Source organism: Triticum dicoccoides, chromosome 5A (assembly GCF_002162155.2).
Source record: "Triticum dicoccoides isolate Atlit2015 ecotype Zavitan chromosome 5A, WEW_v2.0, whole genome shotgun sequence".
Classification (NCBI taxonomy): Eukaryota; Viridiplantae; Streptophyta; class Magnoliopsida; order Poales; family Poaceae; genus Triticum; species Triticum dicoccoides.
The window spans coordinates 598,103,632-598,129,608 of record NC_041388.1 but is presented as its reverse complement, the minus strand read 5'-3'; the positions used below and the strand labels follow the sequence as shown (position 1 = coordinate 598,129,608).

Sequence of the window (25,977 nt, the reverse complement as noted above, 5' to 3'; positions counted from 1 at the left end):
GTGAATAATGAGGAGCCAAATTCGGACACAACAAAGCCTAGGGAGAGGGGATGTGTGCTAAACCGCATAGACCAGGCACAAAGTGCTTTCTTAAGGCCATATGGGTACTTGTGTAGTCAAAGAAACCTGAAGGTTGGAGACTATAGATTGTTTCAACAAGAAAACTATCGAGAGAAAATAGTTGTAGCTTGTGGTTGATGAATTTTCACCACCTTGATTGTTTTCCATTTATTTGAGAGAAACATGGACTTGGTTAAGCACAAAGGTGTAAAAGTGTTGGAGGGTAATATCGGCAATAGACTTGTTGTGTAATGGACTAGTTCGGTAACGCTGTGAGTACTCATCAAGAATAATGACATAAAATTCATAAGAAGGGAAAATACAATGGGAAAATTTCACAAATCATAATGTATTTTTTGGAGGGGTAGTAGTAGAAAAAAAGGGAAGAATCAATACGCAGGTAGGGCTGTCATCCAAACTGGCAAGAATCACAAACAAGAGTTTGCCGAATTTATTTATTACATGATGGAAGTAATTTTGTAGCTACTACAGAAACAGAAGCTTGCCCTGAGTGACTAAGACTTCAATGCCAGAGGTCGCCAGAGCTGGTTGCAGAGCAAACAATGGTGCCACCTTTATTCATCAAGCGGAAGTTGTAGATGTCTCCCGAGCTATTTGATCTCAGGGGGATTCTCATTGTTGCTAGCTCCTTTAAAGAGAAACCATAGGGATCAAATTCAAATGAAAAGTAAATATCACAACGAAAATTATTAAATAAAATTAAGTTCTTGATAATAGATGAGGAAACTAAAATTTGTTCAGATTGAAGGAATAACAAGAGTAGCCAATAGTTGTGATGGGGAGCCTCGAACCATTTCCAACTATAATATTAAGGGGAGTGTGCATTAATCGGGAATAAGACTTGTCTCATTAATCTCCGAGGAGGCTTCGTGGTCCATGAACAAATCATCGATGGAGTTGGGCTAGTGAGACATTTCTTATTTGAGTTTTCACCATGTAGCATGCAACATTTTTTAAAGCCAGTATGATCTAAGTATACCTCGACGTAGGCTTGGGATGGAGTGCTTGGATGAGGGTAGAACCAGCAGGAACGACAGCATCCAAGCACAACGCCACTGGGTTTAGTGGGAAGGTCGCCAACCATGGAGCGAATTTTACAGACTAAGGAAACTAGGGATGCCATGTTTTCCATGGCCCATGTGGTTGGGTGAGCCACATTTATGACTTCTGATGCGCCTATGCTCCGAGGAGCATCCACTGGGACAATCGTGATTCAAATGGTCATTTATGGAGCATATTCATTGTCTTGTTACCTGCTGCCGTGCTCCTAGAAGTTGGCGACTGCATCGCCACTTTTTGGCGAGAGTCATTGTTGATGGTGAGTGTCGGGGTGCCATTGGCGTGCTTGTGCCGATACATTGTGATTGCCTTAAGAAACAACAATGACTGTGCCTAGACGAAGGGGGAAAGGGCAAATGTAGGTGGAGTATGGAGGCCATTACCTGATATATGTGGCCGAGGCCGCAAATCATCACCAATGTGAGAGAGTTGTCGGTTACCAGTTTCTCATCGTTGGCGAGGGAGTGGATGAGCGCCCTGAGGCAACAGTAGTAGGTGGCGATGATCATGTCACCTCGAAATGTTGCCTAGAAATTTGTGCCAATGTGGATCGTGCATTTGGTAAGCTTGTCATCGAAGAACACGTGCAGGTGCTACCACATCGTGTTGGCTACGTTCTCTGTTGACATGTACACATTGTATATCTCACTAGATATCGTTGCATAGAGCCACATGATGATGGTGAGATGTTCCTTGCGCCACTTGATGTCTCAAGATGCAAGATCATACTCATGCTTGAGGTTAAGGCAGTCGAATTTGGTGTCCACGAGTTGAAAGAGATGCTTCCACTTGGTGTAGTTTTTGATGGCCAAGTTGAGTTTGAATGGTGATATTGGTCTGATGCATGGAGGGAGGAGAGAAGGAAGAGTTTCTTACAAAGACATGGACAATCCGAAGGTTGCTGCTATCAGAGGACTTGACAGTGGACTTGGTGCCAGTGAGGGACGCAACAGAGTTCTGACACATTGTGAAGGATTGGAAAGGAACTACTCTAATGCTAAGAAATTTTCTGGAAATCAATTTTTATTATATTTACGCTTCTGGGCCATGTATATATAGACATCACATATTAATACAATGGTAAGCTCTACAACCTAACTAAGTACATAATGGTCGATGTGTTAGGCATGGGAGCATCCTAGAGTGTTGGAGCATAAGGTGGTGCTAATGTTGTGCATCTATTGAGATGAGTGCACACCACAAAAGATCGATGGCTATAGGAGGTGATAATCCCACCTCTCATCCTTTGGTGGAAAGAAAAACAATGTATTCCCCAACATCTAGCATAAGTGTGTTCATTGGAACTAGAGATGTCAAGAGATTTGTCCCCTGAAGACGTATGAGGGAGGGGTCGTGAGCGAGGAGAATTTGCTAGACATTTGGCATGATTTTTCAAGGAGAACCCAATGATGAATGTTCCACACCATGGTCGTGAGCTTTGTAAACTATTTTCTTTCATGGGAAAAACATCGCAGTGCTAAGGAGCTGATGATCAAGGTAGAACACCACAAAGGCACCTAAGAGAAATGGGTTTGCCACGACATCACAAATATGCATCCAAGAATTTGAAGACACACACTAGAGGAATCAAGAAATTTGTTGTCTGCTTAAACATTCTTTGCCGTCAACTTGCTGACGATAAAATGAAGTCAGAAAAGAGCTACTTTGCCATGAGCTTTTCCTCGGCGAATGGAAAATTCTTTGCCATCAGCCAAACTCCGTATGTGTCGTCAGCCGAATAATAACAGATGGCAAAGAAAAGAATATTTGCCATCGGCCAAAATCCATCTTTGCTGTTAGCCTCAAACATCACAGACGGCAAATAAATGGGTAAATATTAGAAAAAAACACAGGCGCGCTGCTCGTCCTCCTCTGTCGAGGCTGAAGAGAGATAGGGCCATTGCATCATGCTCCTCGTGGGGAAGACGCCAAGTGGCACAAATATGGCAAGGAGGCGGGGTGTTGGCGCCGAGTTTGAGGCAGTGCCAGGGAAGAGGTGTAGATTCAAGGTGCAAGTGGGCAAGCCCCGGGTCTTGTCGTCAGGGAGTTTTGCAGGATGCATGGTCGGATGGATCCATGTGCAGGGAACTTCGTAGGATGACGATGAGTCACAGGTGATGGAGGGAGCTTCCGGGTGGCAGCCATGTCCTTTGAGGAGAGACAGAGACAGAGATCTGGGAGAGAGAGAAACATTGGAGAGAGGAAGAGCCAGGAGAAGAAAGGGAAGGGAGGAGGAAGGTGAAGGTGACACGTGATGGGCGGCGGTGCTCCTGTGGCTTCGGTCACCGGCGTCGGCCTCCGGCAAGGAGAAGGCGGCTTTCTCGGGTCAGGAAAGGGCGACGAGAAGGAGGTCCTCGGGCGACACCAGGAGGAAGGTCATGTGGCGGCGCGGTGCAAGGGCTGGGCAAGAGTTGATGCAGCGACACATGGATGGAGGTGGTGTGACGGTGCAACATGGAGGCAGGAGGTGGTGTGGCGACACAGGGCAGAGCAAGAGGTGGTGCGGCAGCATGCATCGAGATGCAGGTGCGGCAACAGTTCAGCATGGAGCCGGAGGTGGTGCAGCGGCGCGGGGAGGGAGGTGGTGTGACGGTGTGGGGCGGGAGATGGTGTGGCGCCGGGAGAAGGGAGAGAGGTGCATGTAGGGTGGAGTTGGGCAAGTACGTGCGTGCGTGGGGGTGGTGTGGTGCCACATCATAAATCTGCGCGATCGATCCGCGGGATGTGCTTTCTCTTGCCGACGACCAGAAAAAACTGACGGCAAAGTCTATCTTTCCTATCAGTCAAATAAAAACATATGGCTAAGTTTGTCTTTGCTGCTAGTCAAATAAAAAATATGACAAAGTCTTTCTTTGCCGCCCGTCAAATAAAAACAAACAACAAAGTGAGCTCTTTGCTGACATTAGAAATTTGCCGTCACTTTTTCTCTATTTTGCTGTCAGCCCCGATAAAAAGCTGACAGAAAGAGCTCCACAGACGGCAAATTTCCTAATACTTGTAGTGACACATACACACAACCCTGGTACAACTTGTCATCAAATTATTAAGGAGACATGTATTTGATACTTCCACTCTAACTCAGGGTGCACATGAGTGCACCGAAGAGAAATGACGGTGCGCTCCAAGACAGCGACGACAATGTGATCGTCCACCATGCCATCCTCTGCCTTACCCAAAAGAATGAAAGAGGTTGACCACGTTCTTGAGGGTCTTCAGTCAAAAAGAGATGGTGCCATGAAGCCCCCTGATCTTAGAAGCAGGCACCATCATCTGAAAGAAGGGCTCAGATGTCTTATTCATAGGGTGATGAATATAAAAAGCCATGAACACGACATCAAGATGGTGCTTCTTGCGCACCGACATCTTCTGTGTGCTAGAGGGCTGAAAATCCCCGGTCACCGGCTTAGCATTGTCGATTTTGAGCTCACTCTAGCATTTGTGACGGCTGCCAACTCTTGAACCACTTGCAGCTAACACGTGCGGTGTTTGGATTAAGGTCTAAGGACTAGAAAGGGTGAATAGTGCTATAAAATAATTATATCCTGATTTTAGGGTAGGAAGTTTTTAGCACAAGACAACAAGGTCAACACAAGCTTAAGTACTTAACAAGCATCTAGTTATAGAACATGATAGGATCTCAAGTGACCCCTAACCATCTAGGATGCGCTCACTAGCCAAGAGTAACAAGCAAAGAAAAGTCACTTGATAAGAACTCCCAGAATGATCTTCAATCAAAAATTCTCTAAAGAATCAAAGGGGTCACTCTCACCAGAATAGGAATTTCATGAAAGAGATGAACTAGAGATGTAGGTATGCAGGAAAGGGGAGTTCCTGGCCTTGGAAGAATCAAAGAAGTGAACATGGAACCACCCAGAACTTCTTTTCTTAAGTGTGATGGAGTGGGGTGATTTGAATAGGTGGATTGAGTGAGTGAAATGACTAAGGGTGGAAAGGAATGGTTGCAACCATGGATGGGTATAGGCTATTTGTGGATAAGTTCCAAAATATAGATGTTACTGCAAAAAATAAGTAACCATGCTTGGAAGGACCGGTAGTAGTTTATGGAACAACCAAGACAATTCAAATAAATTTGAATGGCCACAACAATGTTCAGGGACCAAATAAAGTAAATCACTCAGAAGTACCACTGAATGAATAAGTAGAGGTTTCAACTGAAAAAGATAACACATTTCGGCAAAGGCACAACTACTCAGAAAGTACCATGTAAAACCAATTGCTTGGTAGTACCATAGTGAGGGAGTAGTTCTTAGAATAAGAATCTACAGAAAGGAGCAGCTCGGAAGTTCCAGTTGAAAACGAAGCGAAATTACTGGACATATATTTTGCCCGATAGATAAATAAATCATGACAACTCGAAATTGCCGATGAGAAGTATTGTGGTCGACAACGACATAGTATAGAAAATGCTTCAAAGTGGATTTCTCAGCAGTTCCGAAAAAAATGAATAGCGGTTCTTAAGTATTGAAAAATATTTTCTCTAAGTATGAATAGCCCAAAGTGGCGCATAGTATGGGAAGATAAATCTTCAGATGTACCGGGGCTTAGAGAAACCCATACAAGGGGAATGGCTAGGAAGTGGATTTTAGAGGAATGATGTGTTTTGGCTCCCAGACTCAGATGAGCCCGTGAGTGAACAAAAAATCATTTAAAATACTAAATTAATTAAAAAAAAACAGATTCTTTTGTAGAGAAAGATGCCTAGGTGCGTGATGTACGTGCCAAATTTCAGAACATTTGGATGTCCGAGTAGCTCTCGGCAACAAGGACAAATTTCGGGTCTATGAAAAAGTTTACTGCTTGTGCACTGTTCAAATCTGATTTATTTTTTTTGCTGAGAGCTACTCGGGTGTCCAAATGCATGGAATTTTGACACACACTTCACTCATTCCAATATCTTCCATGCAAAAAATTGGATTTTTTTAATTTTCCTAGTATTATTTTAAAATTTATTGATCACCAGGTGCAAATGAGCCTAGGCTCATAATTGGATATTCGACTTTGGAGGACTTTTTTATTATAATCTATTCTTTGGTTTTAAAACAAAGTACTTAGCTCTTGCTGCATTTCATAGTACGATTGTCCTACACTCAATGTGAACCCTGGATTCGGTAAACGCCTAGAAAAATACATGTTAAGAGCTTCAAGAGGACAAAAACTAGAGAAGTTGTTCGTGGGGTCATGAATGATACTTCACCTTTAGACCAAGACTTGAATAGGAAAATTAGTCCTACTCCCCGAAATAAACTCATTCAATACATTACTACATTAGTCATCTCAGTTTTGTCGTAAAACAACCAATTAGAATGTGTAGCTCGCCTACAATCAGCAAGCGGTGGTTTAGTCGGTTCCAGCAATGGGCAGCCACTTGCGGCGCGGCGGCCCTAGGTTGCAGCAACACGACACTGCCCTTGAAGTAGCACGTGTCACGTGGATTAGCAGACGGTGGTGGAATGATAGCCTAGAGATGGAAGAGGTGATCGGAACAAGTGAGATTTGGTAGGTGATGATGGAGTATAGCGCGAGGTAGGAGGGGTGAGGGAGGGGGGTGAGTAGGGGAAGATGAATAGATAGGGATAAGGTAAGGGGGTCACTTCACATAAGGCCCAGTACTATGGCATGTGGCGACCTGTCGAGACGGTCAACGCAAGCGCGCAATCAGCTGCCTAATTGGAATCGCACCTTGATTATACTACGTCAATCGGGGCTAGTTTAATGCCCTACATTAATTAGGCCAAGCTTGATTGAAATCATTCCTTTAATGAAATGTATTAATCATTCCCAATGTAAAGCTTTGAAACAAAGACAAGATTTGAAAACAGTCAACAAATAGCATGAAACTCAAAAAGACCATGGACAATGGGTCCATGCAAAGAATACCCCGTGCATAGTAGAATTGCATTTCTGATGACCATCCAAACTAAGGCTTGACAGGATGAGAGAGGTTTCGGGCTCGGCCAGAGCTTCGCCAGGCCTGACAAGTGTTCAGCTCAAAAACGCACGCTGCGGCCCAGTCCCACACTTGCATATAGTACTTCAGCACATACGCAAGCGTTATCAAGGCTACCTAATGAACCAAACGTAACCTAAAGCTACCTCGAGCCAGTTTCAGCACTGCTCTTTTATTTTTGAAGGGAAGGATACCAATTTTAAGGCACATAATCTTGCTAGACATACTTTTGGCCAGCCGCTAGAAGCCTGTGCACAGCCAGGACAACGGACGCCAGCAGCCAGCCCACGCCGACGAGGACGCCAGGCACGGCCACTGACGCATGCCTGCTTGCCGCCACGCGGACTCCTCGCTCTTAAGACCGGCACTCGCAAACCTACCTATCTACTATATATACATGGAAATGCTTGCATGTTACAAGTGAAATCTTCAACAAGCACCCAGAAACTAATTAACAGAGTAGAAAAGGATCACGTACGATGCAGCCACAACAAACAGCCAAACATGGTGGAAATAGTTAGAAACATATGTGACGCACCTTCTACCCCCTCGTCAGGGTTGTCCACTTCTAATCCCCTCTGCATGTCGACATGGAACCAGATATTGCGCACCTCCTGGTAGCACATAGGCTTTGGCATGAAGTCGCAGGCGCCTTCATTGATTGTCCTCATCACCATCTCCTTGGAATAGTCCGGGGAGAAAACTACACAAACACATGCAGGATTGCACATCAGTATGTACCGATACTAACCTCACAGTAACCATGCATGCCTATATGTGTGCGATCACATTTCGAATACTCACTGATGACTGGGTAGCAACCCCGAACGCGCTCGAGGAGGTCGAAGCCATCGAATCCAGCTCCTTCTTCGCCACCGTGCACGACGGTCACGATGATATCGAAGTGGAAGCCCTTTCCTTTCTCCTCCACCTCTATCAGCGCTTCTCTTGGCGACGCTTTTGCCGTCACTGCATGACACAAACACGTACGTACAAGGTGATGCAGATCTCACAAGAATAGGCAGAGGAGACATGCAAAACTGAGGGGAGTAGATCTAAGATGGCCGCCCAGGTACCTTTGTAGCCGCACCTCTCGAGGATTTGCGTCAAGTCCTCGAGATCGTTTGGGTCATCCTCCACCACGAGGACCCTCATCCCCGCGGGGAAATCCTGGGGCAAAGTGTCCCTGCTGACACCAGATGGTAGGGCGTTGCCGTTCTCCATAGCACGCACACACCTTGCGCTCTTCAGAAGGTCTTTCCCCTTTTCGAGAAAAAAAGAAGGTACTGCTGGTGATAGAAAGAGAGTGGAGAAGGCCTGAAGATACGGCTCAGATATATAAAGCCAGCCGCAAGCATCTTTTTTCCTCACGAAACAGAGCAGAGTAATGCACTAAGATTTGCCATATATAACTTAATTAATGCAGTACACTAAAACTATATATTATGTATTAGTACAAGTAGCCTTTCCAATTAATAGAGTATAATAAAGACAGATGATTCCAATCATACCATTAACAGTTGCTTAATTAATGTAGTGCACTAAAACTCAATATTAATGCTCCATATAATGTATTAGAACTCTATATAATGCAGTAACCTTCCAAATTAATGTAGTATGTCAAAGGTAGAGGATTCCAATCGTGTAATCAGACGCCTCGACTCCTCAACACGTGTACCCCCGCAGGCCACACGAGAAGCACTTCCCCTTGCCTTAACCTTTATCTCTTTGTCTTTGCTGACTCATCCCCTTCGCTTGTGAATGGTCCCTTGCGTCGCTTGAATATCTTGTCTCTTCAATCACTTGGTACGTAGCTTATTATTTGATCACCCAGGTCAATGGTTGATCGGCAGCCGTTAACTGGTCAGTTGTTGAGCAGACAATTGTTTTGACCTTTGTGAAAAATAAATCTGAACATTTCAGATTTTTTTTTTGAAAAAACATGGATTTGAAAAAAAGTTCATAGATTTGCAATAAAAAGTTCACGAGTACGGAAAAAAGTTCATGAAATTCGAAAAACGTTCACATATTGTAGGGAAAAAGTTCATAGATTTTGCAAAAGTTCACGAATTTGCACAAATTCATCGATTTTGGAAAAGTATCCACAAGTTTGAAAAAAATCATCATTTTTTAAAACAAATCTTCAATTTTGCAAACTGGGAAAACCAGTTTGGAAAGATTTTCAAAACTGGGAGCTTCCGCGGACAGAAGAAAGAAGAAAGAAGAAAAAATAAGTAAGTACTCACAACATGTGAGATGTCCTTGTTTTCTTTTTTAAGAATGTGAGGTATACTAAACAAGATGGTCAGGAGTTGGAATCTCGTCGGACACGCCTCTTTTTGAAGGTTAATAGAAAAGATAAAAATGGTCTGGCTCGGCGAATGGGGTGTGTGCCAGTTTCCGGATAACACATTAACGGGCGCACAAGGCGCCAAACAGGAGTTGGCCCGGTTTTATTGTATTTCACTAACGGGCACACACCCCATTCGACTTAGAGGGCCAACCCATTTAAGAACTCTGGTGTGTTTTCTGCTGCCATTTTTTTTTCATTTTCTGTCTTTTCATTTTTTAATGTTTTCTATAAGTATGGTATTTTTTCAAAATCAAGAAGTTTCTTTAATTTTTGAGCTTTTTTTAAAACCACATGAACTTTTTTAGATTCATGAACTTTGTTTCAAAATTGGTGAATTTTTTCAATAGTCTAACTTTTTAAACAAATCCTCAAACTTTCAAATCTATGAGCTGTTTTGTCCAATCAACGAACTTTTTTCAAATCCGTGATTACTATTTTTCAAATTTGTGAAGATTTTCCAAATTCATGAACTTTTTTTGAAAAGCATTGAACTATTTAAAACCTTTGGACCTTTTTCCCATTATGTGAACTTTTTAAAAATTCGTCAACATTTTTTCATAATCGCAAAATTTTCAAATTCGTAATTTTTCTAAATTGGCAAACTTTTCCTTGTTTTTGCGTTTTCTTGGATTTATTGATTTTTTTTAAAGAATCAATTGTTGACCAGTGAGGTGGTCAACTATGGAATAGTCAACCATTGACCGAGCGAAGCAGTTGCGCCCTCACGAGCCATCGCTCGCCCGTCTGCTGGGCCGGCCCATTTTTGCTTGCGCATGGGTGCCAGATCCCCTAACCGGCACAGAAGGAGCCGATTAGGATGACACTTCTTTAGGACATCCCCTCAGTCTTGCTTTTCATTTTACTAGATTGTTAATGGCGCGCGTTGCTGCGCCCGTCTATTCTTAATTTTATTTTTAGGGACTTGAAGTAATTTATATACTTTGTTTGATGTATTAGGCTTCCTTGTAGGTTGTTTTTGTTTCCGCTTGATTTTTTCAACACAATGATATGTAATCGGGACTCACAAAAAATGATATGTAATAAGGGAGAGGAGCCGGTCAATCTACAATAATACTATGTAACTACAGAGAGAAATCCAGTTGGTTTGCAAGAAAGTAGTGTGTTCGAGGAAATCCAGTTTGGCTCTTGGGAGTATATGCTCCTGCGCCCAATTTTGTTGACCCGTGCAAAAAAAAAGTTGAATACCGAATTTTACACTTAATTTTGTTTTTTCACCAACGAAGTACTGCTATTCCGTTTCACATGAAAATTGTCGAGCACGCTTGTTACACTAACAGGAACACAGGAACATGTACACAAGAAGACAAAATTTTTCAATTTTATTTACTATTTATTTTGAATTTACTATTCATCTGAGAGCACATGCAGACGTGTTGGTTCAAGTCGTGGTATCGTGGTATCAAGTGTATGTGATTTAAATTAGGATGGCTGATGGGAACATTTTTTTGTGATTGATCATCTACTGTTTTGGCTCCCAAAATAACTCTATAGCAAAATGTTGCAGAAATTTGCAATACAAAGTTTGAGAATGGTAGATACATCATGATAAATAGGTTGTGGGTAAAGCAGACATGAGAGCAATATAAAATAGTTCTACATACATATCTTTACATCTATAAACAAAAATAAGATATAGTGCTAGTGTTACCATATTTAAATTTGAGGTTTTTCCTATTATTAAGAGAGAAATGTTTAGGTACAATAGTACAAGAAATGAAATTCATAGAAATGATGTTAACATCATGTCTTATACTCACATTTCTTTGATTCCTCTTACCTAGTTTCTGCGGTGGTTCGGTCCAGTAGAAAAGATTGAATGGGGCCGGTGTGCGGTGAAAACGGGTTCATCAAGACAGTTCTCTCCTTAAACTCGGAAGAAGGGTACTTGAGTTGGATCTTTAGTTGGCCCATCATAGCAATTTATGTACAAATCTTGCTTCGGGGTTAGATCATTCAAAAGTTGTCAGGCTGGGTAGGCTTTGGAAAAAAAAGGCTTTGCTCTTGTTCTTTCTGCTCAACTTTGTAAAAAATAAAGAATCGGCTATAAACCTATCACAAACATACATTGCGCACTTAACAATCAATTCAATCATACTAAAAATAATTCCAATACCCCCAAAGGAGAAAGTTGCAGATAGAGTGCAAAAGAGACTTTACTTAACTGGAATGCAAGAAGCCATTTAATTACGCTACATTCTGAAGTAGGAGAAGCCACATCCCCATCTCCAACATCTCCTCCACAATCAGGCACATACTGGAAGCACCAAACATTCAACAATCCTTTCTTCTTTCAAAGAACTGTACAGACATTATATATGTCATTTTTCATATAGGAACAAACTAAGACTGTGTACAACAAGATTATGCATGCATCTAAGGATCTACCGTCCTAAATAACCTGATGCATCATGCATATATATAGCGAAAATAATAGTGGACAGTAGCATGTCATGAATATTTACGAACAGATAAAAATGGAAAGTAAGCAATCGTATGAACACACTGACTATGGAATAAAATATGAAATTCGACTAAACTAACCTTTGAGCAGCCATTGGGATCCTCAGTTTTAGAATTCAGGAACAAAAATAACCCGAGAAACACCCTGCAGAAATTTGTTGAACCAATAAGCTAGAAGCAATCACAAACACTTGGGCGACAATAACTGCAACAAATTAAAAGCGGAAATCAACATCAGTAGGAGCCCGACCAGAGTATATATATTAAGTGCCAAGGGATTGTATTGGGAAAGGGAAATCTGCATCAAAATTGAAGATGAGGGGCGACATAGTGGAGAAGCGTAGCTCTTGATGCTACTGTAGTACTGCTGGAGGAAGAAGGGAGAAGAACCTGGGTGACCGGACAGAGCATATGTAGGTACCTGACCTCCACCATCCGTCTTGAGGCGCAACCCCACTCCATTAATGCACTAATGTTCTGTAGAAACGGCTGCTCCGTGCACTGCATCCTCATCAATCTCTGTCTATGCGTGATTAGAAACTGAAGTGTAATTGTGTGTTTGAAGTCTGAGCGGAGCAGTTTCCAAAAGATGAGGCGCCATTACCCCTTTTCTGCCTCGCTGGCGGATCTCCTGACGGCTAGATCGACCGGCCCCGGTGTCACGACCCAACGAAGAGGGGGTGAGAGGGGATCGAGATCGGATCGGGTAGGTGAGGAGAGCAGGTGAGGAGAAAGGTGAGAAGGAGAAAGAAGATTTGATTCTGATTACTCGCTGCCTCATCATTCGATCACCGCACAATAAGTAGTTGCCCTCTGGGCTCGCCCTGGGCCGCAACCCAACACACACACATTACATGGCCTCAGGCCCAACACACGGTTGCGGTTCAGTTAGCATCTGCTAACTGAACTGCACTTGCAGTCCGCTGCAGATCGCCATCTGCAGGCGTGACATTGCCCCTGTCTTGAGAAGGAGCTTCCTCCCAGATGCAGGCCAATGGGTATCGCTCCTTGAGAACGTCGTAGTCTTCCCAGGTTGTGGCAGTCGGTGGTCGGTTGGACCACTGAACTTGCAGTTGGATTACTGGTGCGTCGCCCTTCTTCATCATACGACGCTCCACGATGGCCACTGGTTCTGCATCGCCGGCGACCAGGTCTGGTACTTGCGGCAGCTCCGAGAAGACAGGAGTGTAGTCAGGGGTGTAAGGCTTCAATTGGGAGACATGGAATACCGGATGAATGCGGCTGTCCGCTGGCAGTTGAAGGCAGTACGCTAAGGTGCCGATCCGTTCAGTCACCGTGAATGGCCCGTAGAACTTGTAGGAGAGCTTCCGGCATGGGCGATTGACGATGGATGATTGCGCGTACGGTTGTAGCTTGAGTAACACTTGTTCGCCGACGTCGAATGCGCGCTCGGCACGGTGACGATCGGCCTGCTTCTTGAAGCGCGTCTGTGCTCTGGCAAGCTGGGCACGGAGGCGTTCCGTGTGCACAGCCCAGTCCAGGTCGTCCGCGGGCGCACTCGGAGTCGAGTCGGTGTTGAAGTGCGGCAGTCCGTCCAGGTTGGGGTCGACACTGTAGAGTGCCCGAAAGGGTGAGCACTTGAGAGATGTGTGATGTGTGGAGTTGTACCAGAACTCTGCTGCCGGCAACCACTTGCTCCATTGCCGTGGGGTGTCGTGGACGGCGCATCGAAGGTACATCTCGAGGCACTGGTTGACTCGTTCCGTCTGGCCGTCCGTCTGGGGATGGTAGGCGGTGGAGTAGAGAAGCTTGGTGCCGGCTGTGGCGAGCAGTTCGCGCCACATTGTGCTGGTGAAGATTTTGTCTCGATCGGAGACGATGGAGCGAGTGACGCCGTGCAACTTGATGACGTGCTCCCAGAATGCGCGGGCCACCTGCGCCGCGGTGAAGGGGTGATGGAGCGGCACAAAGTGCGCGAACTTGGTGAGCCGATCGACGACGACCATGATGGAGTCGCAACCTTCAGATTTGGGTAGACCCTCGACGAAGTCCATGGTCATGTCCTGCCATGGCGCGTCAGGAATCGGCAGAGGTTGCAGCTTGCCGGCCGGGTGCTTGTTCTCATGCTTGGCATGCTGGCAGATGCCACACTGGCGAACGAAGTCCTCCACGGCGTGCTTGAGGCCAGGCCAGGCGAAGAGCTTGCGTACGCGGTGGTAGGTGGCCGTAGTGCCGGAGTGGCCCCCCACCGCGCTGTGATGAAGCGCGGCGATGAGCTTGGTCTGGAGCGCGGAGTTGGGCCGATCCACAGGCGCCCCCGATGGCGAATTACTCTGTTCTGTAGTGCTCGGCCTTGGTCGTCCTCGCCCACAACCGCGAGCTTAGCGAGCAATTCTTGCGACTCGGGATCGGTTTCGTTGGAGTTCGCCACCTCTTGCAGCCACTGGGGCTGGCACATCGAGAGCGCGTCGAGTGCCAGTAGGTGGCCGACGCGAGACATGGCATCGGCGGCGCCGTTGCCGACGCCTTTCTTGTAACGGAAAGAGAATTGAAGGCCCACCATCTTCGACATGGCCTTGCATTGCAGGTCGGTGACCAACTGCTGATCTCCCAATGCGCACAAGCTCTTGTGGCCGGTGACGATTTCGAACGGGGCACGTTGCAGATATGGCCGCCACTTGTCAATGGCCATCATCACGGCAAGGAATTCTTTTTCATACGTGGAAAGCTTCTGGTTTCGCACCCCGAGAGCTTTGCTGAGGTAGGCGACAGGATGGCCGTCTTGGGTGAGCACCGCGCCCACGCCAGTGTCGCAAGCATCGGTCTCGATGGCGAACAGGCGCGTGAAGTTGGGAAGCGCCAAGACCGGCGTGCTCATCATCGCCTGCTTGAGCGTGTCAAATGCTTGTTGTGCCTTGTTGTCCCAGACGAATCCTTTCTTCGAGAGGAGCTGCGTCAAGGGCTTGGCGATGATGCCATAATGAGGAACGAATTTGCGGTAGTACCCTGTCAACCCCAGGAACCCGTGTAGCTCGGTTGGTGTCGAGGGCACGGGCCAGGCCTGCATTGCACTGGTCTTGCTTGTGTCGGTGGCGACGCCGTCTTGTGAGATCATGTGCCCCAGGTACTCAATACTTGTTTGTGCGAACGAACACTTGTTGGCCTTGGCGAACAGCTGATTTTCGGGGAGGAGGTCCAGAGTGAGGCGCATGTGTTCTTCGTGTTCCTGCAGGTCTATGCTGAAAACCAAGATGTCATCCAAGAAAATAATGATGAACTTATGAACGTAGCGGCCGAAGACAGTGTTCATCAAGCACTGAAACGTAGCTGGCGCGTTGCACAACCCGAATGGCATGACGCGGAAATGGTAATGGCCGCGATGTGTCTTGAAAGCTGTTTTCTCTTCGTCCTCTTCCCGCATACGGATTTGGTGGTATCCCGCGCGCAAGTCAATCTTGGAGAAGTATTTGGCCCCGGCCAGTTCATCGAGCAGCTCATCGACCACAGGCAAGGGAAACTTGTTTTTCACTGTTGTTGTATTCAAACGTCGAAAATCAACACAGAATCGCCAGCTGCCGTCCTTCTTTTTCACGAGCAGCACGGGCGCGACGTAGGGACTCATGTTGTGCGCGATGAGACCCGAGTCAAGCATCTCCTAAACTTGCCGCTCGATTTCATCCTTCTGCGCCGGCGAGTAGCGGTACGGCTTTGTGTTGATAGGTGTGGTGCCTGGCTCCAGGTTGATGTTGTGGTCGTACTGACGTCGCGGGGGCAGGGTGTTTGGTTCAGCAAACACGTCCTGATATTCGTGTAGAACTTTCTGAATACTGGCTGGGATTGGTGCGAGTGGTGTTTCGTCAGTTTTCTCCACGGTGATAAGGGCCGCTGTCCAGATGTCGTTTGCCACTTCCATGCGATGAAGCTCATAAGCATCCAGCTCGGCAGTGCGAGACAGATTGGTGGTTTTTACTCCTTACAGTTTCACGGTCTTACCCCCGGTGTCAAACTGAATTGTCTTCAGTTCCAAGTGGCACCACATCGGACTATGGGCGGAGAGCCAGTCAATGCCCAAAACGCCATCGTATGCACTAAGTGGTAACACTCGGAGATCAGTGTTGAAGGTGTGGCCAGGCACTGTCCAGGCCAATTTGCGCACCAGCTTGTTGCAGCACAGCTGCTGTCCATTCACCACACGAACTGACACAGGAGGTAGTTCTTCCGTCTTAGCAGCAATTCGAGCGGTGAAATTTTCGCTAATGAAGCTGTGGGAACTTCCCGAATCGACTAGCAGCAGCATGATCTGATCGCCCACTTGGGCGCGTAGACGAATTGTGGATGACCCTTCCTCGCCAGACATAGCATGCTGGCTCAAAGAGCAGCATTCTGGTTCTTGCTGCACGGGTGCATCCAATAGTTGCAGCGCGTGCACCGTGTCGTCTGACAGAATTTCTCTGAATTCGCCCACTTCAATCATCAGAATCTGTCCTGTGCGTTTGCACTGATGCTCACGGGAGTATTTATCCCCACAGCAGAAACACAGTCCATTAGCTTGTCGGAATTCTCTTAACTGTCGTTCCCGAGCAAATTCATCGTTCGCTGGGCGCTGTTGTGCTGCTGCCCGAGCTGGATTGGGGGCTACTGTTGCTGCTTGTGGAGGTGGACGACCCACTGGTACGACCCGCTGTCGCTGTGCGCGTTGTCGCTAGATTTCCTCTTCCTGCATTCTTGCGAAAACGGCAGCTCGAGTGATGCTGGTAGGAGCTTGCAGACGGACGCCCAGACGAAGCTCATCCTTGAGCCCGAGCAGAAACTGAGAGATGAAAAACTGCAGGCTCAAATGCGGATCCAATGACAACAGATGATACATCGATGTCTCGAATTGCTGTCGATATTCTTGCACGCTCCCAGTCTGCCGCAACTGAACCAACTGATGCATCTGTGCTTCAAACTCCTCTGGCCCAAATTCCTCTTCCACTACCGCACGAAAGGCTGTCCACGACAACCCTGAATGTTTCTGACGATGAGCCTGTAGCCACATCGCTACCAAGCCATCCATGTACAGCGAGGCCGTGGTGACCCAGCTGTGCGGTGGCACGCGGTACAACTCGAAGTAGGAGACGCAACGCTCGAGCCAGATGCACGTGGCATCGCCGTCGAACCACGGAAAATCATGCTTCAGCAGCTTGGTGTAGAGATCTGTTCCGCGCTCCCGATCTGAAGCCGTTGGGGAAGGTTGGAGTAGTAGAGGCGGGCCGTGGTTGACAAGCCGCGCGAAAGGCAGCTGGGCTGCTCCATCTGTGTAGAGCGGGGGAGGTGCGGTCCGAGATGACGGTGGCGGTGGCGGTGGTGGTGGTGGTGGTGCAGAGGAGCCCGCTGCTAGGGACATGGTGGTGTGGTGCGCGGCGGAGGGGTCGACCGTGGGCGCGGCCTTGCGCGCCTCATCCACATCTGCCTGCGTGAGATCGATCTGCTTGGAGAGGTGCTTGAGCTCGGTGGAGACCTGCTCGTTGTAGGAGAGCTGTGCCTGGTGTCGCTCGTTGGCCGTCTTCTGGTTCGCATCGAGGCGGCGGATGGCCGACTCCAGCAAGGTCTGCAGCTTGTCGGTGGTCTCTGACATCGCGTCGAGAACGCGGCGGGTCTGCACCAAGGGTTTGGATGGCGCCGTGGTCTCGCTCCAAATCAACCGTACACCAAGCAGGATTTCGTGCAAACTTGCCGGAGCGGCTTGCACCTGACCCGGTGGATGTTACCGGCGACCGAGAGGATATGAGAACCGCGGCGGCGAGGGGGTGGAAAAAAAATCTAGGCTCTGAGTACCAAATTGTCACGACCCAACGAAGAGGGGGTGAGAGGGGATCGAGATCGGATCGGGTAGGTGAGGAGAGCAGGTGAGGAGAAAGGTGAGAAGGAGAAAGAAGATTTGATTCTGATTACTCGCTGCCTCATCATTCCATCACCGCACAATAAGTAGTTGCCCTCCGGGCTCGCCCTAGGCCGCAATCCAACACACACACACACATTACATGGCCTCAGGACCAACACACGGTTGCGGTTCAGCTAGCATCTGCTAACTGAACTGCACTTGCAGTCCACTGCAGATCGCCATCTGCAGGCGTGACACCCGGATCCTCTCGCGCCTCAGCTGGATCCCACCGCAGGTCGCCTGCGTCCTTGTATCCAGCGCCCGATGCACCCTCTCCCTTGATCCATTCCTCTCTCAAGAATTTTTTTCTTTTTATTACACAGATGAGAGCCCTGTGTCCGTTCGCGATCTTGGGCTGAGCATGGAGGCCCAATCAACCACAAGGCTCCAAAAAAGTCATCAGAGTAGCTGCCCTTACGGCCTGTAGCCCATTTCGAGGTAAACACGGCATCAAGGAATGATCGAACGATCAGGATTGCCCACCAGACTAAATCAAACGGTCAAGAAAGCTTAATTCGTGAGAGGGCAGGGATTAAGTGCGGTTTTACTGTTCTTAATTTAGGCGACCAAAAGAAGCTAGCAAGTCGCTCGCCTTATTCCGTGAACGAGTGACATGAGTAATACAGGTTTGATGATGACTTAATAAATCTCTAATCTCATTAACTAAAGATGAGTAGATCGAACGATCGATATCTCCACATGTGATCATGGTCACCGCAGCAGAAGAGTCAAGCTCAACTTGTATCGGCAGCATTGTGCGTTGGACCGAAGAGGACAGCCCCTCCAAGCAAGCGAGAAGCTCAGCCTCCAGCACATCTCGGCAGACCCATAGTGCCCTGCATGCAGAGAAGATGATTCCTCCTGACTCATCTCTCAAGATCATGCCCGCCCCAGCATCTTCACATGACACATAAGCTCCATCCGTGTTTAGTTTTGTCCACCCATGCTTCGGTTTTCCCATCCAGGCAACTTAGCCGTAAGAGCAGCCGTTTGAAGACCATTATCCTTCATCATGCTGGCTTTCCCTTTCACCGAATCCACACCTTTATCGTTCTTGATGGCCATCAGAGAGTGAAGGTAACTCTGCAGGAATCGGACCGATACTTCCATCTGCGATGCCGGTCTATGATGAACCACCTCATTGCGTATGTACCAACTTCTCCAGAACACAAGAAGAATCATACACCTCTCAATATCACTCATAGGTGCGAGAACTTGCAGTAGCCACTCCCTACCGTAGTTAACAATTGACTGTATCTGAGGTAATCTCCAGACTTTGGCCATACTCAAATATAGATCCCTCCCAAACTAGCAGCGAACGAACGGGTGAAAGTTATCCTCCGTGTCTACTCCACAAACTGGGCAAACACTTGTGGTCTCCAATCCAATCTTATGCTTATTTTTCCACGTTGGTAGTCCATCGGTCGCGACCCTCCATGCAAAATTTGCCACTGTTGGCGGAGCACCACAACTCCAAATGAACTTCCAACAGCTTCTTGCTCCGGTCGGCGACAAACTAGAGGATACTGTATTGGACCTGTGTATCTCGTCGAACGCCAAGTGATATGCACTCTTCACGGAGAAGACACCCAACTTGTCCGGCCCCCATGCAAGAACATCCTCGCCACGCCTAGGTGACACCCTGATCTTCAGAATCTCCATCACATCTGCTTGCATGAAATATTGGTTCTGAGTTTGAACTTTTCAGGTCCCATTGTCATTCAAAAGATCGGACACATATCGAATGCGACAGACACCCTGCCTCGTGATCGGTTTGTAAGAGAAAGGCCTTGGTATCCAGCTATCACGCCACACCCGAATGCTTCTCCCATCACCTATTCTCCAAATCAAGCCTTTCTTTAACAACTCCAAACCATGGCTAATAGTCTGCCATGAAGATGAGGCGTTACCAGCAAACACCGTGTCCTCTAACTTGCCCGCCGGGTAGTATTTGGATTTGAGAAGACGGGCGCACAAGCTATCCGGCCTTATGATCAACCTCCAAGCTTGGCGAGCTAGCAGGGCTTGGTTGAATAAACGAAAATCTTGGAAACCGATTCTGCCTCTATCTTTTGGTTGCATAAGATGATCCCAACCCTTCCAATGCACCTTCCTCTTCCCCTTCTCCGACCCCCAATACAAGTTCCTCACCATTCTAGTGAGATCATCGCACATCGAGAACAGAAGCTTAAACACTCCCATTATATATGTGGGTAAAGCTTGGGCGACAAACTTTATAAGTACTTCCCTCCCTGGCTGCGCCAACAATCCATCTCCCCACTGGACAAGTCTTTTGGTGAGGCTTGTCTCAAGATTCTGAAACTTCCCTTTAGACATGCGACCCTCGGGTGTGGGGAGACCCAAGTACTTCTCCTCAAAAACCATGCTTTTGACATTTAGAACATCCCTGACCTGCTCCTGAAAGGGGGCCGGGCAAGATTCCCCGAAGAAAATAGAGCACTTGTCATAGTTCAAACTTTGCCCTGTGGCCATACTATAAAGATCCAAAGATGCTTTAACCTGCTCCGCTTGATCCCTCGAAGCCTCAAAGAACAACATGGTATCATCTGCAAACAACAAGTGGGATATGCCCGGGGCTCTCCTACAAATTTTCACGGGAACAATAGCGCCGGCTTGCACCTTGCTTTTCAAAATAGCTGAAAGTCCATCTGCCACAAATAAGAATAAAAATGGAGAGAGTGGGTCTCCTTGTCGTAGCCCACGCGACGGTGCAAATGAATCCAGGAGAGTTCCATTTAATTTAATTGAATACCTCACCGATGTGACACACGCCATTATCCAATCAATCCATCTATGAGAGAACCCTAACCTTTGCATCACCTACTTCAATAAAGCCCAATCAACTCTATCATAAGCTTTTGACAAGTCCAGCTTATATGTACAAAAACTACTTGATGGATCCTTCTCTTGTTTAATATAATGCAAGCACTCGAAAGCAACCAGAGCATTGTCTAATCATCCTGCCTAGTATGAAAGCACTTTGCTCCACCGAGATTATGTCATCTAACAAAGGTCTTAATCTGTTAACAAGGCACTTTGAAATTACCTTATACGTGACATTACAAAGACTTATTGGCCTATAGTCCGACATCCTTAAGGGATTGGATATTTTTGGAATGAGCACAATTGATGTATCATTAACCCCCTCAGGCATAACACCAGAATTGAAAAACTCTCTGACCGCAGCCATCACTCCCTCCTTCACCATACTCCAATTCCGCTGAAAGAAACGAGCGGGAAAGCCATCTGGCCCTGGTGCCTTCAAAGGCCCAATTTGAAACAATGCATCAGAGATCTCCTTGTCCGTAAATGGCGCGCACAGCCTGTCATTATCAGCCGGAGGGCTACCGCTATTTTCGATAGCCTGCTATTTAAAACATTGATATATATATTGTTGGTCTCAAACTATCCCTTGCCAAAAGGTTTCGACATAACCATAATTCACAAACTTAGCCGCTACAGATAGCTTACATTCAATATATTGTTCTCGACGTAACATGGCGTCAGTGGCGGAAACAGGAATTACTAAGGGGTTGTTTGGTTTCTAGCCACATATTGCTACACTTTGCCATATCTCATCTTAGACAAGTTTGATCAAATTAGGTGGGTGTTTGATTCTAGCCACACTTAAGGCAAGGATTTTTTTATGAGTAGTGAACCCCATATGTTATAGACACAAAAAGTTTGACAAGATTCCTTTATAGGCAAGTCAAAGTATGGCTAACAATTTGACTAACTCAAGTTAGGCAAATGTGACAAGTATGACAAAAATAATGTGGCAACATAAGGCAAACATAAATCGCCTGTTAAGGGAGCTTATAATTGCTTTAAGAAAAATGGTAATAACAGTAATTAACACAATTTGCGTACAATCCACTAAGACGTTTACAGATAGAGCATGTGAATACCTTTAGGAGCAACGCCTAGATGGTAGAACCCATAGGAAAACTATCATGATTCTGGAGGTGTATAGAAATTGAACCTTCAGTTCATATATAGATGAATTGGCTAATTGGTTTGACAACAAAGATAACGGTGTGTTGTTCTTTTTCAACAAACTTATGATTGTTTTCTATCGAGATTAGTTTCATCTCATGGCTTATACATATTCCCTCCGTTCCATAACATAAGATTTTAATTCATCCAATATGTGAGTATATTGGATGTAATAAGATCGTATATAATGAGATGGAGAGAGTGTTGTACTACATCATTGTCCAATTACAGTTTAGCTTCTAATATTAATGTGGTGTTTGCAGGTACATATGTCATTGGTAAAGATCTGCGCTTCGACCCTTTTTGCGTATGGGGCAATGAGATATTCATGAACCAGCATCAAGTGAAGAAACTGATAAAAGTTGTTAGTGAAGTGGGTCAAAAGAGGGCAAATAAACTATTTGTTTACACTTCATCCAAGACAACAATGAATTGGAGGATGGTAAGTAGGAACTCGGAAGCCTTCTTTTTACTACCCATAATGGGAGTTAGATGACAATGTCTGAATCTTCCCCCTTTGCAGGTTTACTCAAGACTACCTCTCAAACTACATGATTGATGGACATGCAAAGGTTAAAGTATTCTACGACTGTAATGATCACTGTTCAAAAGATCTTCCAATTCAGCGATTTATCATCCGATTTATCGCTACTCTTGGGGTGACCAATAAGATTATGCCTTATCTTCACCGTTTATCATTTGGGCCAATTTATCGCTATGACAAGCGATTTATCGGGAATCTACCGATAAATCGGGTCTATTCATAGCACTATGTTTGCAAAAACTATGTTTATTTGTGTTTTATGGACCTTGTTATGCTATATGTACTATTGTCTTATTTTGTTTGTCATTATACGAGTATTCAAAGGCTAGGAATCAAGATAACACTTCTGCCCAATATTGTTTTGGTGTTGAATATAACATATTTTAGTGTTGGAAACCTGGGATTTGCAAAAAATGGCTGATTAATAGCCGACCGATAAAATCGATTAATCGATCAATTTTCGATTAATCTCTAATCTCCAGCTGACCGAGACGCTAACGATAAGCGATATCCTCAACATTGGTAATGACTATCCAGAAGTCCTCATGAAGACAGTGAAGGATGGACGGTCGACCATCATAAGGGGTTGGACTAGAGTCGTCCGTGCATTCGGCATGGAGGAGGGCACAATATGGGCATTCTGCTTCACTCTGTTCAACAACCAGAATGTCTTTGGCCTCTTTCTTTACCGTCCTTAATACAAGTATACAACCCTGGTTCATCATTGTTATGGTGCTTATGTAATTCTTGAACATATGTACCTGTCAATCGAATAGTGCATTGGTTGTTGAACCTAGTGGATATGAATAAAGTTATTGCCTACTTTAAAATTCAAATTATGTACAATTTTGAATTGCAGCAATTAAATTATAGAGAAATTATGCTCTGCAGGTCATTACGACGCACACGGTCTGTAAAGCACAATGTGTGTGATATACATCATATGACACGGTTCACAGAGAGGAAACATGTGCGACCATGCACACATTTACCATTTGCAAAGCGTGTGTGATGTCAGACAATATGACAAACGATGCGAGCAAACTAAATGTTTATGATAGTCGTCTTATCATACATGCTTTATAATCATGAATTGTTTCTACAATACTGTTTGTGATACATACTCCCTAAAATATTGTTTCTTATGTCGTACACATAGTAAACGTTGCACCACAGAATAGTGTATGCGATAGTTATCATGTACGACACCGCCCCTAAAGTTTGCCAAAGTGTACGAGTTCGATGACCGCCCCCAAGGGTTGCCAATTGTGCGGGTTCGATAGTCGTCCTCAAGGATCCCTTAGTGGAATCATGACATCTTGCGTTGTGCGAGGGAGTGAGGAGATTACTGTGGGCCTGTTGGTTTTTTTGGTGAGCATTGTGCCCCACACTGCTCCAAACAAAGATTAGCATCCGCAAGGGTGTGAACTTTGGGATACATCGTCGTCTCTACATGCCTTGGTTATCTCTTACCCATGCCTTTTACTTATGCACTTTACTTTGTGATAGCCATAGTATTTCATGATATATATCTTGCTATCACTTAGTTGATTATGTTGCTTAGCATAAGTTGCTGGTAGGGGCGGAGCTAGGCCCCGGGCACCTAGGGCCCAGGCCCGGGGCGTGGAAAATGTAGCAGGCTATTACCATACTGGTTTTTCTGCAGGCCTAGGGTGCAGCTCGGTGAAAAGAAGGAGGCCCAAAGACTTCACAGGTTGTCTTACCTGAAGCGGACGCACGCACGACACTCATCGCTCCATCCCACCACAATCTAACTTTTTCTTCAAAAAATGCCGATCTAACTCGAGGCACAGGAGATGCAGCACACAGCGCTCGCGCGACTACCGCCAAGAGTCGCACTCAGGATTCTTTTTCTGGATCATTCTCCAGAGCTCTTTCCGTGGCGTCGTCGTCCACCGACCCGCCCCCTCTCCAGGCTGCCGCCCTCCTATCATGTGCGTCATTCGCCTGCATGGCACGCGATCCCCTGTTGGGTACTTCACTGCCGTCTGTGGCACCTTGTATTGTTCTTTGATACTTTCCCTGTCTTCCGCCCTGATACTTTCCACTTTTACCATGTTCTGTCTACCTGTATCGGTGTATACACTGCTCTGAACTGAAATTTGATTGAAATAATGTTTGTGATGTATCCAGTCATATATTTAGGGTTTCTTATACTTAAATCTCTTTTGCGAGACCTTCTCTTATGTATCTAGTCATATATGGTTTTCTTCAACTCATATGTATGCATTCCCTTATGAAATTTTGCTTTTGATGTCTTGAAGGTGTTGGATCTTCTTCCACCATTGATGAGGTTAAGTGAGGCACTGATGAAGCAAAACATTGATTGGTAATCTTTTTTATCACATATTGTTCTTTGTAGTTTTTGTCACGTTTTTATCTATTTTGTTGTATCGTTAAGCATTGAGTTTAAATTTTAATTTTTTCATGCAATTGAGCAATATTTTGTATTGGGTATCTTTTGAGGTAGCTAAAAGCCTTATGAACGTTGAGTTTTTCCCTCGCGGCGATTTTTTTGGGCCCGGGGCTTGCTCTAATCCTGTCTCCGCCACTGGTTGCCGGTGCACATATGTGAGCCTAGTTGTTTTAGGTTTTGTGCTTGAAAAATTAAAATTTAGTTTTATTCTACATTTGTTCAAGCCTAAATCGTAATTATTTTAAGGCGCCGATTCACCCCACCCCCTGTAGATGACATCCACAATCTTTCAATTGGTATCAGACCCTCATCTTTCTTTGTTAGGCTTTACTACCTAGGGAGTAAAGATATAGACTATGAGATTAGGATTCTTTAACACTCTTAGTTTTGGTGGCTCAAATTTTGATGTTTAGGTAATTCGCGTGCTTAATATTATCTCTAGAGGATGCAGAAAACCTCTTATCTCAATGCTCAAGCTTCTAATGCGTTTATTGATGCTTTGAGCAATGTAGTTATATGTCAACTCATGCAGTTTCGGGATGCTAATGAGTTGTGGACAAAGCTTCAAGATAAATATGGTGTGTCCAAGATTTGTGGGAAAGATTGTTCTCCCTCCACCTCTGGTCGTATAGTGTTCTCAACTTCTTCTACTTCACCTACATGTGGATTGCCACAAGGTAATGATATAGTGAGTAGTGTTGGTCATTGCAATGATGATAATGGGCTTATTGTTGATGATCCATCATCATTATCTTATTGCAATGCTCCTTCTTTGGACTTGAACACTTCGAGCTCTCTAGATGTTTCACATGCTTGTGTTGATAGTCCTTGCATATCATGATGATATGCTTGCTATGTCTTGTTGCCATGATAAAAATGCCTCTATTTTCTCGAGTCGTTGTGCTAAAAATGTAGAGGAAATTGATACGTCTCCAATGTATCTATAATTTTTTATTGTTCCATGCTATTATATTATCTGTTTTGGATATTTTATATGCATTAATATGCTTGTCGGTGTCAAAACCGGCGGATCTCGGGTAGGGGGTCCCGAACTGTGCGTCTAGGCCGGATGGTAATAGGAGGCAAGGAACATGAAGTTTTACCTAGGTTCAGGCCCTCTTCATGCAGGTAAAACCCTACGTCCTGCTTGATT

General features: G+C 45.6%; 1 protein-coding gene across 1 annotated transcript; it reads right to left on the bottom strand.

Annotated features, from left to right (window-relative positions):
* Positions 1-367: 367 nt before the first annotated feature.
* Positions 368-12,449, bottom strand: LOC119300107 (two-component response regulator ORR27-like). The gene is made up of 6 exons (XM_037577169.1): positions 12,364-12,449; positions 12,024-12,087; positions 8,185-8,425; positions 7,913-8,077; positions 7,647-7,811; positions 368-709 (listed from the first exon to the last, which is right to left on the bottom strand). The coding sequence occupies exons 1-6, from the start codon at positions 12,447-12,449 to the stop codon at positions 672-674; spliced, it is 759 nt and encodes a 252-aa protein (XP_037433066.1). The 3' UTR covers positions 368-671.
* Positions 12,450-25,977: the final 13,528 nt, after the last annotated feature.

Bases quoted from the DNA above. Each gene is read 5' to 3' on its own strand.
- LOC119300107 (XM_037577169.1), bottom strand. From the start codon at position 12,449: ATGCAGTGCACGGAGCAGCCGTTTCTACAGAACATTAGTGCATTAATG. The intron at 8,426-12,023 runs GTTAGTTTAGTC...CCGTATCTTCAG, and splicing joins ATCCCAATGGCTGCTCAAAG to GCCTTCTCCACTCTCTTTCT. The intron at 8,078-8,184 runs GTACCTGGGCGG...TGTGTCATGCAG, and splicing joins CGAGAGGTGCGGCTACAAAG to TGACGGCAAAAGCGTCGCCA.